Raw genomic sequence first — 12,203 nt, 5'->3', positions numbered from 1 at the left:
GAGGGGTGTGTGTGTGTGTGTGTGTGTGTGTGTGTGTGTGTGTGTGTGTGTGTGTGTCCCCACTAGGCTGTGAGCTCCATGAGGGCACGGACCATGTCTTACTTTTCTTTGCGTGCCTGGCACAGAGCAGGTGTTCAAAACTGCATTTCTTGAATTTTATTGAACCTAAGCCTAGTGGTCTGGGCTACAGGCTACCTGGACTACAGGCTGCCCACCTCTGATGGGCAGAGAAGGAAATGCAGAGGAAGGAACGGGACCCCTGGTCAGCCCCTTCTTCCTCAGCATCCACGCTGCTATCGCTCGGGTCTTCCCGTCCTTGGCCTGGCATGGCCCTGCCTGGCTGAGAAGATGGAGAGGGGGCCAGCCAGAGACATATGACAGGTCTGTGCTGGTGACTTGTCTCTTGCATGAGTTTATTTAACGCCCAGTTTCGTGGGAAATCTCCTCCTCACCTCCACCTCAACTCTGGGTGCTTGGGGCTGGGCTCAAGCAGAAAAAGAACAAAGGGACCCAAGAGAGCGGTACAGAGAGAACTCAGTCTTCCTGTAGGAGCCCAGAGATCAGAGCGCCCGAACCAGCTGGAGACCCAGATCTTTCTAAAGGGTTTACTTTAGTCTTCTCTTCAGTGAGCTGAAATCGCTACAAGAACAACCAGAGCAAGGCAATCAAAGGACCTTTAGGCTGGGAGGTTGGCGGGCAGCAGGGTCCAGGCAGCCAGAGCTTGTGGAATCTCATCCGGGTGCTTTTGGAAGCAGAGCCAACTTGGTGGGTGGCTGCCCGGGGGCAGGGGCATGGCCAAGGTGGTCTATCGAGCACCCCTGGGCCCCTCATCTTGAGTTAGACTTTGGATCGGCTACCGGGGAGGGAGGGCTCTTCTGGGAGGACCCGAGTGTGGGGAGCAGTGCCGCTGTCACCGACCTAGACTGTCCTTCTAGCTACAGCTGGGTGACTCAGGTCCTGCTGGCAGGTCCGGATGTGCTGGGACAAGTCCCAGCCTTCTCTCCCTCTCCACCTCTGTCCCAGCACGCCTGGTGGAGGCCAAGCCTCCTCCTTCCAGCTCCACTGGGGGGTTGGCTACAACCCTTCAGCCTGAGGGGCCACTGCCAGCCACTTTCTCAAGCCCTGCCCCAGGCCTGGCCCCGAGCTGGTCAGAGCCCTCTGTGGGGACCCCAGATGGCCCAGCAGCAACCTGACAGTTGTCTCCCTTAGGGAGAGAGATCTGGGAACCTGGGGTGCAGGCACCCATATCTGACATCTCCTCTGAGCCTCACGGATGCCCTGCCACTTGGGCAGCCCGGGCATCCTTATTTCGACGAGGAGAAGGGAGCCTGCAACCTCACAGCCAGCGCTGAGTGGCTGAGCCTCCACTCAAACCTGGGCCTCCTGATGCTGAATCCTGAGCACACACCTGGGCCCGTGGTCTGGAGGAGGCTGGGCCCCAAGCACTGATATACTCACAGGACCCGGGTGGAGGCAGCTGGCCTGGGCCAGGCAGGCCTCATCCAGTCCTGTCTCAAGCTGGGGCCTGACTCCCTGGGACTGGGCCGGCTTTGTCTGCAAGTCCTAGAGGAAAGGTGTCTGGAATAAGCAGGCTCTCAGCTCACAGGGAAGGGGAGCTGTGAGGGCCTCTACTGAGCCTTCAGGAGTTGGAGGCCAAGACCTCCTCAGTCGCCCTCAGCCTTGCTCGTTTCTCTGTAGGGTCTGCCTTAGACGTCTCCGAGCAGTTCTGCACTTGAACATCCCCTTGGCTTCAGGAAGGGGGAGGAGTCATAACTTGCCTTGGTTAGTCCCTTATTAGGTTCTAGGCACCAGGCTAAGGTGTGACACGCAGAATGTCCTCTCTCCTGCACCCCAAACCTATGAGCCAGATGCCATTTGCTTTCCTATGGGCAGAGGAGGAGGCTAATCTGAGACTGGAACCTTGTCTGAGGTGGGTGGCAGCGCTGGAACTGGAGCCCAGAGCTGCAGGCTCCAAAGCCCAGGCTCTTAGATTGGAAACTTGACCTCGCTTAAGGGCCCCGTCACTGACGGGGGCCCTGCCACGCGGATCCATCCAGGCGTCCCGGCTAAAGCTCCCCTCCTCTCCCACCCTGCGGCGCCAGGTCTTTCCTCCTTTCCCTCCCCTTCCCCCCAGAATCACCCTTGAGTCACCTCGAGTGGCGGGGTCAGGTCACTGCCCTCTGCCCCGTGCCGTCTGAAGGCTTTGGTGTGTGCCCAGGTTGCACCTGCTGCAGCGCCACCGTTTCCACGAGGCTGGCAGGGAGCACCAGCTCTGCACAGGCACAGCAAACATGGCACAGCAAATATGCCGGCTCCAGGCCAGCCAGCTGTCCGCCAAGTGCTGCTGGAGCACTACCGCACCAAGTCCAAGCAGAGATGAGTTCTCAGCTGCCCCCAGCCTGGGCCACTGAGGCTGCGGGAGTGTGCTGGCCTGGCTGGGCCCTGTGAACCCCAGGTGTCGGGCTGGGACCCACAGGACGGACCCCCGGGGAGAAAGCCTGCCTGTTGGTCCAGCAGTCTAAAGGAGGGTGGTCCCCTGCAGAGGCCACCCTGACTCAATGTCTCACCCTGTGACCCCTGGCAGGAGAGGCAGGCAGGTCCAGATTGGAGCAATTTGTCCCCTTTTTACAGAGTGGAGAGAGGCTCAGACATGAACAAGGAAGGGCAGTGACTGTCAGAGGAATGAAACCCAACTCCTAGTCGGGGCCTGGGCTTAGCGAGAAGCCCCTTGTCACAAAGAGACAAATATAGGGTCTGCCTGTTCCGTCCTTTTTTGCAGAAGATGGCTCTGTAGCCGGGGGTGGGGGTGGGGCTGATGTTCCCCTCTCCTAGGGCTGTTTACTTTGCAGCCTCAGGATCAGCTGAGAATGTCACGCCCCAGCCTCCCTCTTCCCTCCTCCCTTTCAGTGTGGACTGTGGCTGGCAGTGACATTTAAGAACCAATGCAGGGAAGGCACCTGACCTTGGGGAGGAATGTGGGAAATGTCTGCAGCCTGGAGCAGCCACCCCCCACCTGGGGCCCAGGAATGCGGGCTCCTGGCCCAGAGCCCGTGGCCCCCAAGGGAGGTGTGCGTGTGGTTGGAAGAAATGGGGGGTGCAGGGCCCAGGAGTGACATTGCTGGAAGGCCCTGTAAGGTCACCTGGTGAAACTCCTACCCAGTTATAGAGGGTGAAGATGAACCATCAATGCTGCCCTCCTGCCAGCGCCAGCACAGCACCCTCTCTGATCCACTTAAGGGCACAGTCCCTGACTCCTATAGTCCCCTAAAGCCCAAGGTCATGGATACATCTGTAACTTGACTTCTCAGACCTACAGAACCACAGAATGTCAGAGCCCTTTGAAATTAGCAGCTACTGCATCCATCCATATTACAGATGTAGAAACTGAGGTCCAGAAAGATGGGAATTGGCCACAGGTGTGCTAATTATGGGCCAGGGCTCTGGAGTAGGTGCTTCCCTACAGCCCTCCTGCTTTCACGAACTGGGGGCATCTCCCCGCAGTAGGGAGACTCAGGTGGGCCCACTGAGCTCCCACAGGGTTCCTGCTGGGAATCCAGTGCCTTCTGTGGGTGCCCTTAACTGTCAGGGGTGGGAAATACAGTCACAGAGCAGACACTGAGGGCCTCTATGCTCAAGGCGGGTGATCTCTGCTCTGGCTGGACAGAATTGAAAGGCCAAGCTAATGCCAACAGATGCTAGTCTTTGGAGCTGAACCCTAAGAAAGTGCTGAATAAGGACTCTGCTGCCCTCCTGTGGCCATACCTGGGCATGACTGCTGTCATCGAGGCCTCCAGCTGCTTATGTTCTCCAAACTAACTCCAAATCTCTCCCAATTTCCCTCCTCCTAGAAAGCACTCCAGGGAGGCTGGATGGGGTGGACATCATCTCACCTCCCTATCACCCAGGCCAGAGCTTTGGCTGTGGAAAGAAAATGGGAAGGGTGGGTGACGCTTTTGTTCAATGTCAGATCCTGGAGGATGAAGGCCGCAGGTCAATAGGTGAGGCCCAGTCTGTGTTACCCAGAATGCTTGAATGTTGGGAGAGACTCGGTGGTTTCCATGGAAACAGCCTAATCAACCAAGGCTAGACGGGATGGTTTGAAAATTTAGAGGATATTTATTTCTCGGGAAGGTCCACAACAGCTGGCAGGCACTGCCCTCCCCTGTTCCAGGGGATTTCTCTCTCGTTTTCGGAGAAATCCCCTCTCTTCTTGGAAGTGCCCTTGGGGAGGCTGGGATGTGAAGAGAAACCATACACAACACTCCAGAGCCTTAAAAAAAAGAAAGCAACAGACAACCTCCCCCACACAAATACACACATACAGAATAAACAGACATATAAAAGAGGCTGAGGCACTGCTTGGGAGAGTGGGGCTGAGTGGCTCTGCCCCACTTCCCCCAGCCAGGAGTCTCCAGATCTAAATGGCATGGAAGTGCCTGACAGCCAAGCAGCAGCCCTGGCTTCAGAGAGAGGACCGGGGAGGGGGGTGGGGGTGGGGTACCTCTCTCTGGAGCTCAGGGGAATAAGGGACAAAGGAACAAATAAATAAATAAATAAACAGAACCCTAAGAGCTTGGGCTGAGGCTTGGGACCCCTGGGGCCTCTTACCCTGAAAAGAGCAGATCCAGAGACAGGCAGAAAGAATAACAGAGAACACACAAATCCAAAGCCACACCCAACTGGCCTCCAGAGCCTGCATCCTTCAGATCCCAGAAGGGCCCAACCCAGAACCCAGCCTCAACCCAGCTCTGGAGGAGGGAGAGGTGAGCTGGGGAGCTTCCCCGGGGCCAATGGAAACTCTTGCCTTCATTCTGACCATCTCCACAAAGAGGGAGCCGGAGCTGCCTGAAGCGTGGGCTCTTCCCTAGGAAAGCCGAGGCATGGCCCTCTCCTGCCCCTCTTCTCATTGGCCTTCCTGACCCATGGCATCTGCGTCAGCTGGGAGGAGCCCTTGTGTGACTGTAAATAATCAAAACAGTCCATCCGGGTGTCCTCTGCTCCATTTGGCCACCGACGCCCCCACGGCCTTCAGCCAGGGCTACACTTACGGCTCCCTTCAGGCCAACAGGGAGGAGGCACTGGACAGAAGAAGCAAGGACAGAGAAGGGGGCAGAAGTTGCTGGAATGGACAGTTTGGGCAGGAGGCCAAACTGGACACATGAAAAAGTCCAAGGACTTGGGAGTCCCAGGGTCCCCCCGGAGAAGCATGGCCAGCTGGGGGCTGGGGAGAGCACGGGGTCGGGACAGGCCGGCCGCTCAGCTGGGCAGTAGCACGTGCTGCAGGAGGTAGGTGAGGGAGTCCCAGTGCTTCCAGAGGAGGAAGAGGACGAGGACCAGGAGGGCGGTGCTGGTGATGCGCAGGCGGGTCTTCATAAGGGGTGTGATGAAGTTGGCGAGAGTGGACACGAACACCAGCAGCACGGCCATGAGCGCCAGGATCACGTTGATGAACTTGCCCAGCAGCGCCCGTGCGTTGGCGTTCTCCACGCCCTCCAGCTGCACCACCTGCTGCTGCTGCTGCTGCAGCTCCAGCTTGGTGACCCGGGTCAGGCAAGACTCCACAGCCTCCTGCAGGGACACAGGGGTGGGTGCGTTGGACCTCGGGGCGGGCAGACCCCCAGCCTAAAGCCTACCTGTCCCTCAGAGGAGGTGACAACACACAGGGTGCGCCCTCCGAAGGCCAGGCAGGGTAGAGGGTGATCAGCTGCAGCTAGGGGCCTTTAATTAAAGAGTCCTTTAATGATGACTACTTGGGGAGGACGGTGGGAAGTGGAAGTCTTGATTAAGGGGAAGCGGCGGAACCAGCCCACTCCCAGATTCCTCTTGAGGCTGCGGTACCTGGATGTCCCGGGCCCTTTCGTAGGACTGGTAGGCCACCTTCTCCTCCATGCTGGCCAGCTCCTGTTTCAGGTTGGTCATCTCATTCTGGTGAAGCTCCGTCAGGTCGTTGAGCTGCTCCTCCAGCCGCTCATACCTGGCGGAGGGAGAAGGTATGACACCAGTCCCAGCTCCCCAAGCCTCTTGTCTCCCCCCAGGATCAATTTCAGTCATTCTCAACAATGACTCAACCCACCCCAGATGTCCAGCCCTGTCCAATTTTAACAGCAACAACAATGAAAGCTACTACGTACACAGCACTTCTTATATGCAGGCCCTGGGCTAGGCACTTTAGTCACATTATCCCATAGGATCCTCCCCACAAACCTTCAAGATAAGTACTAGTGTCATCCCCATTTTACAGACGAGAAGACTGAGGCATAGAGAGGTTGAGGAACTTGCCTGAGATCAAAGAGCTCATGAATGGAGGAGTCAGGGATTGACTGACTTCAACAACCTCGGCCCTTAAGCCCTGGGCTAATAGGCTCTCCTGGGTACCGGGGACACAGGGATATAGAGACACGATCCCTGCTCTGAAGGCATAAAATATCAGAAGATGACTACTATGGGGGGGTAGTCAGCTTTCAGGCAGGTTTCCCCCTCAATTTTCCAAACCTTCTTCACATATATAAAGAAGAAAAAGTGCTATAACTAAAGAAAAGATCCCTAAGAATCCCAAGGAGCAAGTGCCAAATGCCACACGAGAGGCGCAGAGCAAAAGCAGAGCAAGCAGAAGGAAAGGAGGGGACAGGCTGACTCAGGAGCCTCGGCTGGATGTTCACATGGACCATGCCAGACACCTACATACGGTGACTTTACAGGTTTGGACTCAATCCTCACAATCCCTACGAACAGGGATTCACGTTATTCCCGCTTCACAGATGAGGACACCGGGTATGAAGAGTATTAAGAACTTTGTTCAAGGTAAAGAGTAAATGGTAGAGCTGGGATCTGAACCCAGGTAACCTGGCTCCAGAGTCAGTGCTCTTAGCCAGAGTCTCTCCAGATAAAAGGCCATGTAGCTGGCTCGTGCCTCAGTTTCCCCTTTTGTACAACAACCATGTAATCATCAAGTAGGGATGCTCAAAGCTCCTGAGACAGGCAGAGCCTTCCTTCCACAGGCCCCATAATCCTAACTTCCAGCTGCCCTGGAAGCTGGTGGAAGGGTCCTCGGAGCCTCTTCCTGGCCCCTTCCAGCAGCCCAGGACCCTTCTAGATGCTCCCCCCGTCTGCTGCTACCACCAAGTCTGAAAGCCGGTGCTCGGCCCCTCTCCCCAGGGCTGGGCCGGGCGGCACACACCTGTAGCGCTCCTCCTGCAGGCACTGGGTCATGTAGGTGTAGTCCCTCTGCAGCTGAGCCTTCAGGTCCTCCATCGAGTCCTCCAGGTGGGACTGGCCCTCCTTGATCTCCCGCAACTCTTCCAGCACAGCATCCATGTTTCCGGGGGCGCTGTACAGCATGTTAGACTTGGGGCTCCCCAGCGCCGCAGCGGGCCCGGCCCCCGAGTTGCTGCCCGCCCCAGCCGAGCTGGCGCTGGCGCTGGAGCACTCATCGTCGCTGCCGTACTTGGGGCTGGACACGAGCGTGGCACTGCCGCTCAGCGCCCGGGCCGCCTCCTCGGGGGGCCCGTCGTCCAGAGGGTCCTTCAGGTGGGCGATATTGTCAGCGCTGCCAAACTTGTTCCGGATGAGGCTGGCGAACTCCCGGGGCTTGGACACCACGGCAGTGTGGGTGGCCTGTGAGAGGCCGGAGAGGCTGCCCTTCACGCCCTCCACCACGCCACCCCCAAAGCCGCTGATGCCGGCGCGCATGTTGGCGCCCACGTCCTTCAGGCCCTGCTGCATGTCCCGCAGCACATCCTTGGGCTGCCGCGACGGCCCGTTCTGCTCGATCTCCTTCAGGCGCCGGCGGTAGTGCTCCAGCTTCTTGTGCAGCTGGGCGATGGTCTGGGCCGACTTCTGGTTCTTCTTCTCGAACACCTGCTTGATGCGGGACACCTGCTGCTTGTCGGCGTTGTTGGCCAGCTTCAGGTACTCTGCCACATTGTCGTCCCGCGCCTCCTGCTCGATCTTGATCTGCTCTGTGATCTTCAGGATCTTCTGGTGCAGGTGGTCGATGGCGGCCTTGGTCCGCTGGGGTTCCGGGGCCCCGTCCGGCACGTCCAGGCTGATGGGGCCATCGGTGTCACCATGGCCAGGGCCTCCAGGGAGGCTCAGGGCCGCGAGGTCCCCCTTGTCGACCTGGGGAAGAAGGCAAGCAGAAGCGTAAGTCAATCAGGAAACGAAGGGAGGGGGCCCACAGGAGTCTCTCGTGTGTCCCTGGACAACTCTGGACTTGGTTTTCACTGCCTGGAAAACGGATGCAGGATGAACAGGAAACTTTAAGGAAAGAGTCCGAAAGAATAATGGCAATGACAACAGTATTCCCTCACAGCTGCCATTTAGGAAGGGCTTGCACATCTGCTATTTACCCAAACCCCACAACAACCCTAAAATGCAGTCTAGGCAGACCTGCTCCTCCTTTGGCCCAGAGAGTTCAAGCAAGTTGCTCAGGGACAAACAGCTTCAGGAAGACAGAACTGGCAGCCCAGAACTCTTTCTGCCCCATCACATGGACCAAGCAGGTCTGAGGCTTCACTGCAGTCACGGGGTTATTTCTCAGGGATGAGACACACTGTCCCTCTGGACTCAGCCCTCCATAAGGCTCCTGCCTGGAGCAGGCCTCTCCCTCAGAGCTGACCAGAGCCTACACTTGGGCCCCATGCAGGCACAGGAAGCACTTCCCTGCACCCTCCCGACCTGGGCTTCCCCAGGGCAGCTCAGCAGGCCACCTGCCTCAGCGGACACCTCTCCCAGCCCTGGCCTTACCTTCCAGCTCCCTGGGGTCGTCAGCAACCTCTTCCGCTTCATGATGGCGGGAGCGCCCAGCCCTGCCCGGTCTCCCAGGACAGGGAGAGGAGCACACCCCAACCTGCCTGCTGGCTGGGTCCCCAAGGGCTCGAGTCCCAGAAGTAACCCACAGGCTGAGGGAAGCAGGGCCCAGGCTGGGGGCCTGGGGGTACCAGCCATCCAGCGTGGAAGGAGGTGAATGTGCAGGAGGGAGAGGACAGCGCCTTTTCCTCGCAGGCAGGCAGGCAGGCTTCCTGAGTGCATCAGGGTGGCACAAAGAATGGAGCAGAGAGACTGAGAAAGGAGAGGGGGCAGGGAGAGAGGGGAAGGAAAGGTCACAGAAGATAGGAAAGATGGGAAGCAAGGTCGGATGAAAGCAGGCAGGCCTGCAGCCCCACTCTCCCAGGGCCAGACCCGCCTCAGCCTGTTGGAGGACCGCTGTCCACAGCCGAGTCCCAGTGTCTTATCTCCATGCAACAACGGAAGCAGCAGGAAATGGCTCAACCCCCTGTATTTTTACACACAGCACACCCCGGGCCGGTCAGATATTCACTCTTTTTGTGTATGTGGGGGTGGGGGCAGGGTGAGGTACACATGGGGGAAGGGGTTAAACACAAAGAAAGTGGCCCCAGCTCACAGCTCACGCACCGGAAGCAGCCCGGGCCAATTACAGGCAGAAGTCACTGGGCTCCATTTCTGCCGAGGTGCAAAGTTATTGGCAAACGCTGTTAAAAACAGTAGCCCTGCCAAACTCAGGAGCCAGAGGAGGGTGTCTCCTCTGTGGGTTTCCTCTTCAGCCTTTTCAGGTCCCAGTTCCACTGGGGATGCTGGGTACAAAACCCATCCCCTCCCATACCTCCTGAAGTCAGGACTCTCCTCTGACATGTGTTTTGGGTCTCCCCACATGTCCCTTTGCCCTCTGCCAGGTGCTGATACCTTCAGGACCTTGTATATCAGAGGAGCCAATTCCACAGTCTCCCTTAATGACCCGTCCCAAGGTCTACTCGTTGCAGCAATCTGACTTCAAACTGCATCGTGCAGTGAAACCCCTTCTTCCTGTGCTGTTCCTGCAGTGACGGCAAACACCCCATCTCTCGATTTTCCTGACCCTCAGTATTCCCCCCTGTAAAATGGGGATAATCATATCTACTCTCAGGCCTTTGGTGAGGGTAACACAAGATGATGTCTAGCGAGCAGTCGGCACAGCACAGGCAGACAGAGGCACTCATCGGTGCTGTCTGGATCTGGCAGCACAACATATTTTGTGTGTGGCGGAGGAAATGAAGTTTATTTAAAAGATTATACAAAAAAATTTGCTCAACACTGATACTATGAGACAAAATTTAATTCTATATGTAACACACAGCTTTTAATATTAAAGAACTTGACCCCTCTATAAGGCCGTTGTGCTTTCCAAAGAGTCAACGCTTTCCCTCTCTTCCACTCTCTTCGTGGGAGAAGGAATATCCAGAAAATGAGTTGGGATCTGGCTGCCTCCCTGCCTGATGCTCAGCGAGGTCGTGGGCTCATCTTTATAAAGAGGAGAGCGTCGGTCCCACCTACTTGGAGGAGTGTGGGAGGACCTAATGAGACATGGACTCGCTGTGAAAAGCAAAAGTGCTTTGGACTTCAAGGGAGTGTAAAAGAGCAAATTCCCTGCCTGTCCTGGCTCCAGTCTGGCAGCTTAGAGCCTTTTACCCCTCAATTTGGTGGCTGTCTGGCTTACAACTAGAAAAGCAGAGCTAAAGCTGGCTGTGAAATCCCCATGAATGAGAGGACGCTCCAGGAAAGTCAGCAGGGCCTGGTGCTGAGCTGAAGGGGGCTGGAGTCCCCCCCGTTTCCCCACCGTCCGCCCCTCTTCTCTGTCCTGGGGCCCAGACTCAAGCCTGGGGTTCCTGCGGCAGGACCCCAGCTTCTTCCTGCCCCTCCACCGGGTCTACAATGCCTGGAGCCTCTGGCTGGCTCCAGTCACAGAACATGCCTCTTTGTCCCTGCCCCCGGGGAGCTCTCCACTCCCTCCTCTCCCCAAGCTCACCCCCCCCCACCCAAGACTGCAGCGCCCTTTCAGGACGAAAGGGAGACAGGGTGACCAGGAAAAAAGAGCCAAGGAGGCTGCAGACAGACAGGCAGAGGTACAAAGAGGGATTATGCTTTAACAAAGGAAGGAAAATTAGAGCATTAGAAGAAAAAAGATGAGAAAGCTGTTAAGAGGGATGAATCAAGCAGAGCATGAGGAGAATGAGATCTGCTCACAAAATATAAAAGAAGAATCGCAATGAGCCAGGATACAAGGCCCATGCAGGGCAATGGAAAGGGCACTAAGTGTGGAAGCAAACACCGGTTTAGAATCCTGGCTCTGTCACTTACCAGCTGTGTGCCCTTAGATATGTCATTAACTTTTCTGGGACTCAGCTTTCTCATCTAGAAAAAGGGGGTATTTCTACCCGCCTCAACGGATTGTCAGGAGGATAAAATGAGACCATGAAGGCAATGGTCACAGTACAATCTCAGGGCACACAGCAGGTGCTCAAAAACAAATCACAATCAACTGACACTTCACATCCACTAGGACGGCTATAATTTAAAAAGGAAAATAACAAGTGTTGGCGAGGCTGTGGGGAAATCAGAAGCTTCACACCTTTGCTGGCGGGAATGCAAGATGGCGCAGCTGCTGTGGAAAACAGTTTGGAGGTTCCTTAAAAAATTAAACATGGATTTACTTTATGACCCAGCAATTTCACTCCTAGGTGCAGCCCCAAGGAATTGAAAGCGGGTATTAAACAAGTACTTGTACACATATGTTCACAGCAACACTACTTACAATAGCCAAAGGGTGGACACAACTCAAATGTCCACTGATCGTTGGGTAATGGGTAAGCAAAATTGGTAGAGTCACACAATGGAATCTTATTTGATTATAAAATGAATGAAGTCCTGATAGAGGCTACAACGTGGATGAATCTCAAGAGCACTACACTAAGAAAAAGAAAACAGATACTAAAGGCCACATATGGTACAATTCCATTTATATGAAACGTCCAGAATAGTTAAATTCATAGAGACAGAAGGCAGACTAGTGGTTGCCAGGGGCTGGGGAAGGGAGAAATGGGGAGTGACTGCTTAATGGGCACAGGTTTCCTTTAGGGATAATGAAAATGTTCTGGAACTAGAAAGAGGTGATGTTTGCACAACCTGGGTTGTGTGGAAGGCCAGGGCCCTCAATCTGCTGGCCTAGGTTACAGAGTGGGTCTGCGGGAGGGTATCTGAGTCCTTCATCTCACGGGCACATTTTTAACACAGCAGAAGCTCTGGCTGGGACTTCCCTGGCGGTCCAGTGGTTAAGACTCTGTGCTTCCACTGCAGCCATGGGGCACAGGTTCGATCCCTGATCGGGGAACTAAGATCCCACATGCTGCTCAGCACAGCCACAAAAAAAA

At 55.9% G+C, this 12,203-nt stretch overlaps 1 protein-coding gene across 1 annotated transcript in view; it reads right to left on the bottom strand.

Annotated features, from left to right (window-relative positions):
* Positions 1-4,802: 4,802 nt before the first annotated feature.
* The window catches only part of TMCC2 (transmembrane and coiled-coil domain family 2), a 37,219-nt gene continuing 29,818 nt past the window's right edge, over positions 4,803-12,203 (bottom strand). The window contains exons 3-5 of the mRNA XM_007470682.1: positions 7,178-8,118; positions 5,839-5,974; positions 4,803-5,568 (exon numbers count right to left, since the gene is read on the bottom strand). Of these exons, the coding sequence (XP_007470744.1) occupies positions 5,257-5,568; positions 5,839-5,974; positions 7,178-8,118 (1,389 nt within the window). The 3' untranslated portion in view covers positions 4,803-5,256. The remainder of the gene's footprint in view (positions 5,569-5,838; positions 5,975-7,177; positions 8,119-12,203) is intronic.

Source organism: Lipotes vexillifer, unplaced genomic scaffold, assembly GCF_000442215.2.
Source record: "Lipotes vexillifer unplaced genomic scaffold, Lipotes_vexillifer_v1.1 scaffold1122, whole genome shotgun sequence".
Classification (NCBI taxonomy): domain Eukaryota; kingdom Metazoa; phylum Chordata; class Mammalia; order Artiodactyla; family Lipotidae; genus Lipotes; species Lipotes vexillifer.
The sequence above is the reverse complement of the archived record's forward strand: the minus strand, read 5'-3'. Positions and strand labels throughout refer to the sequence as shown.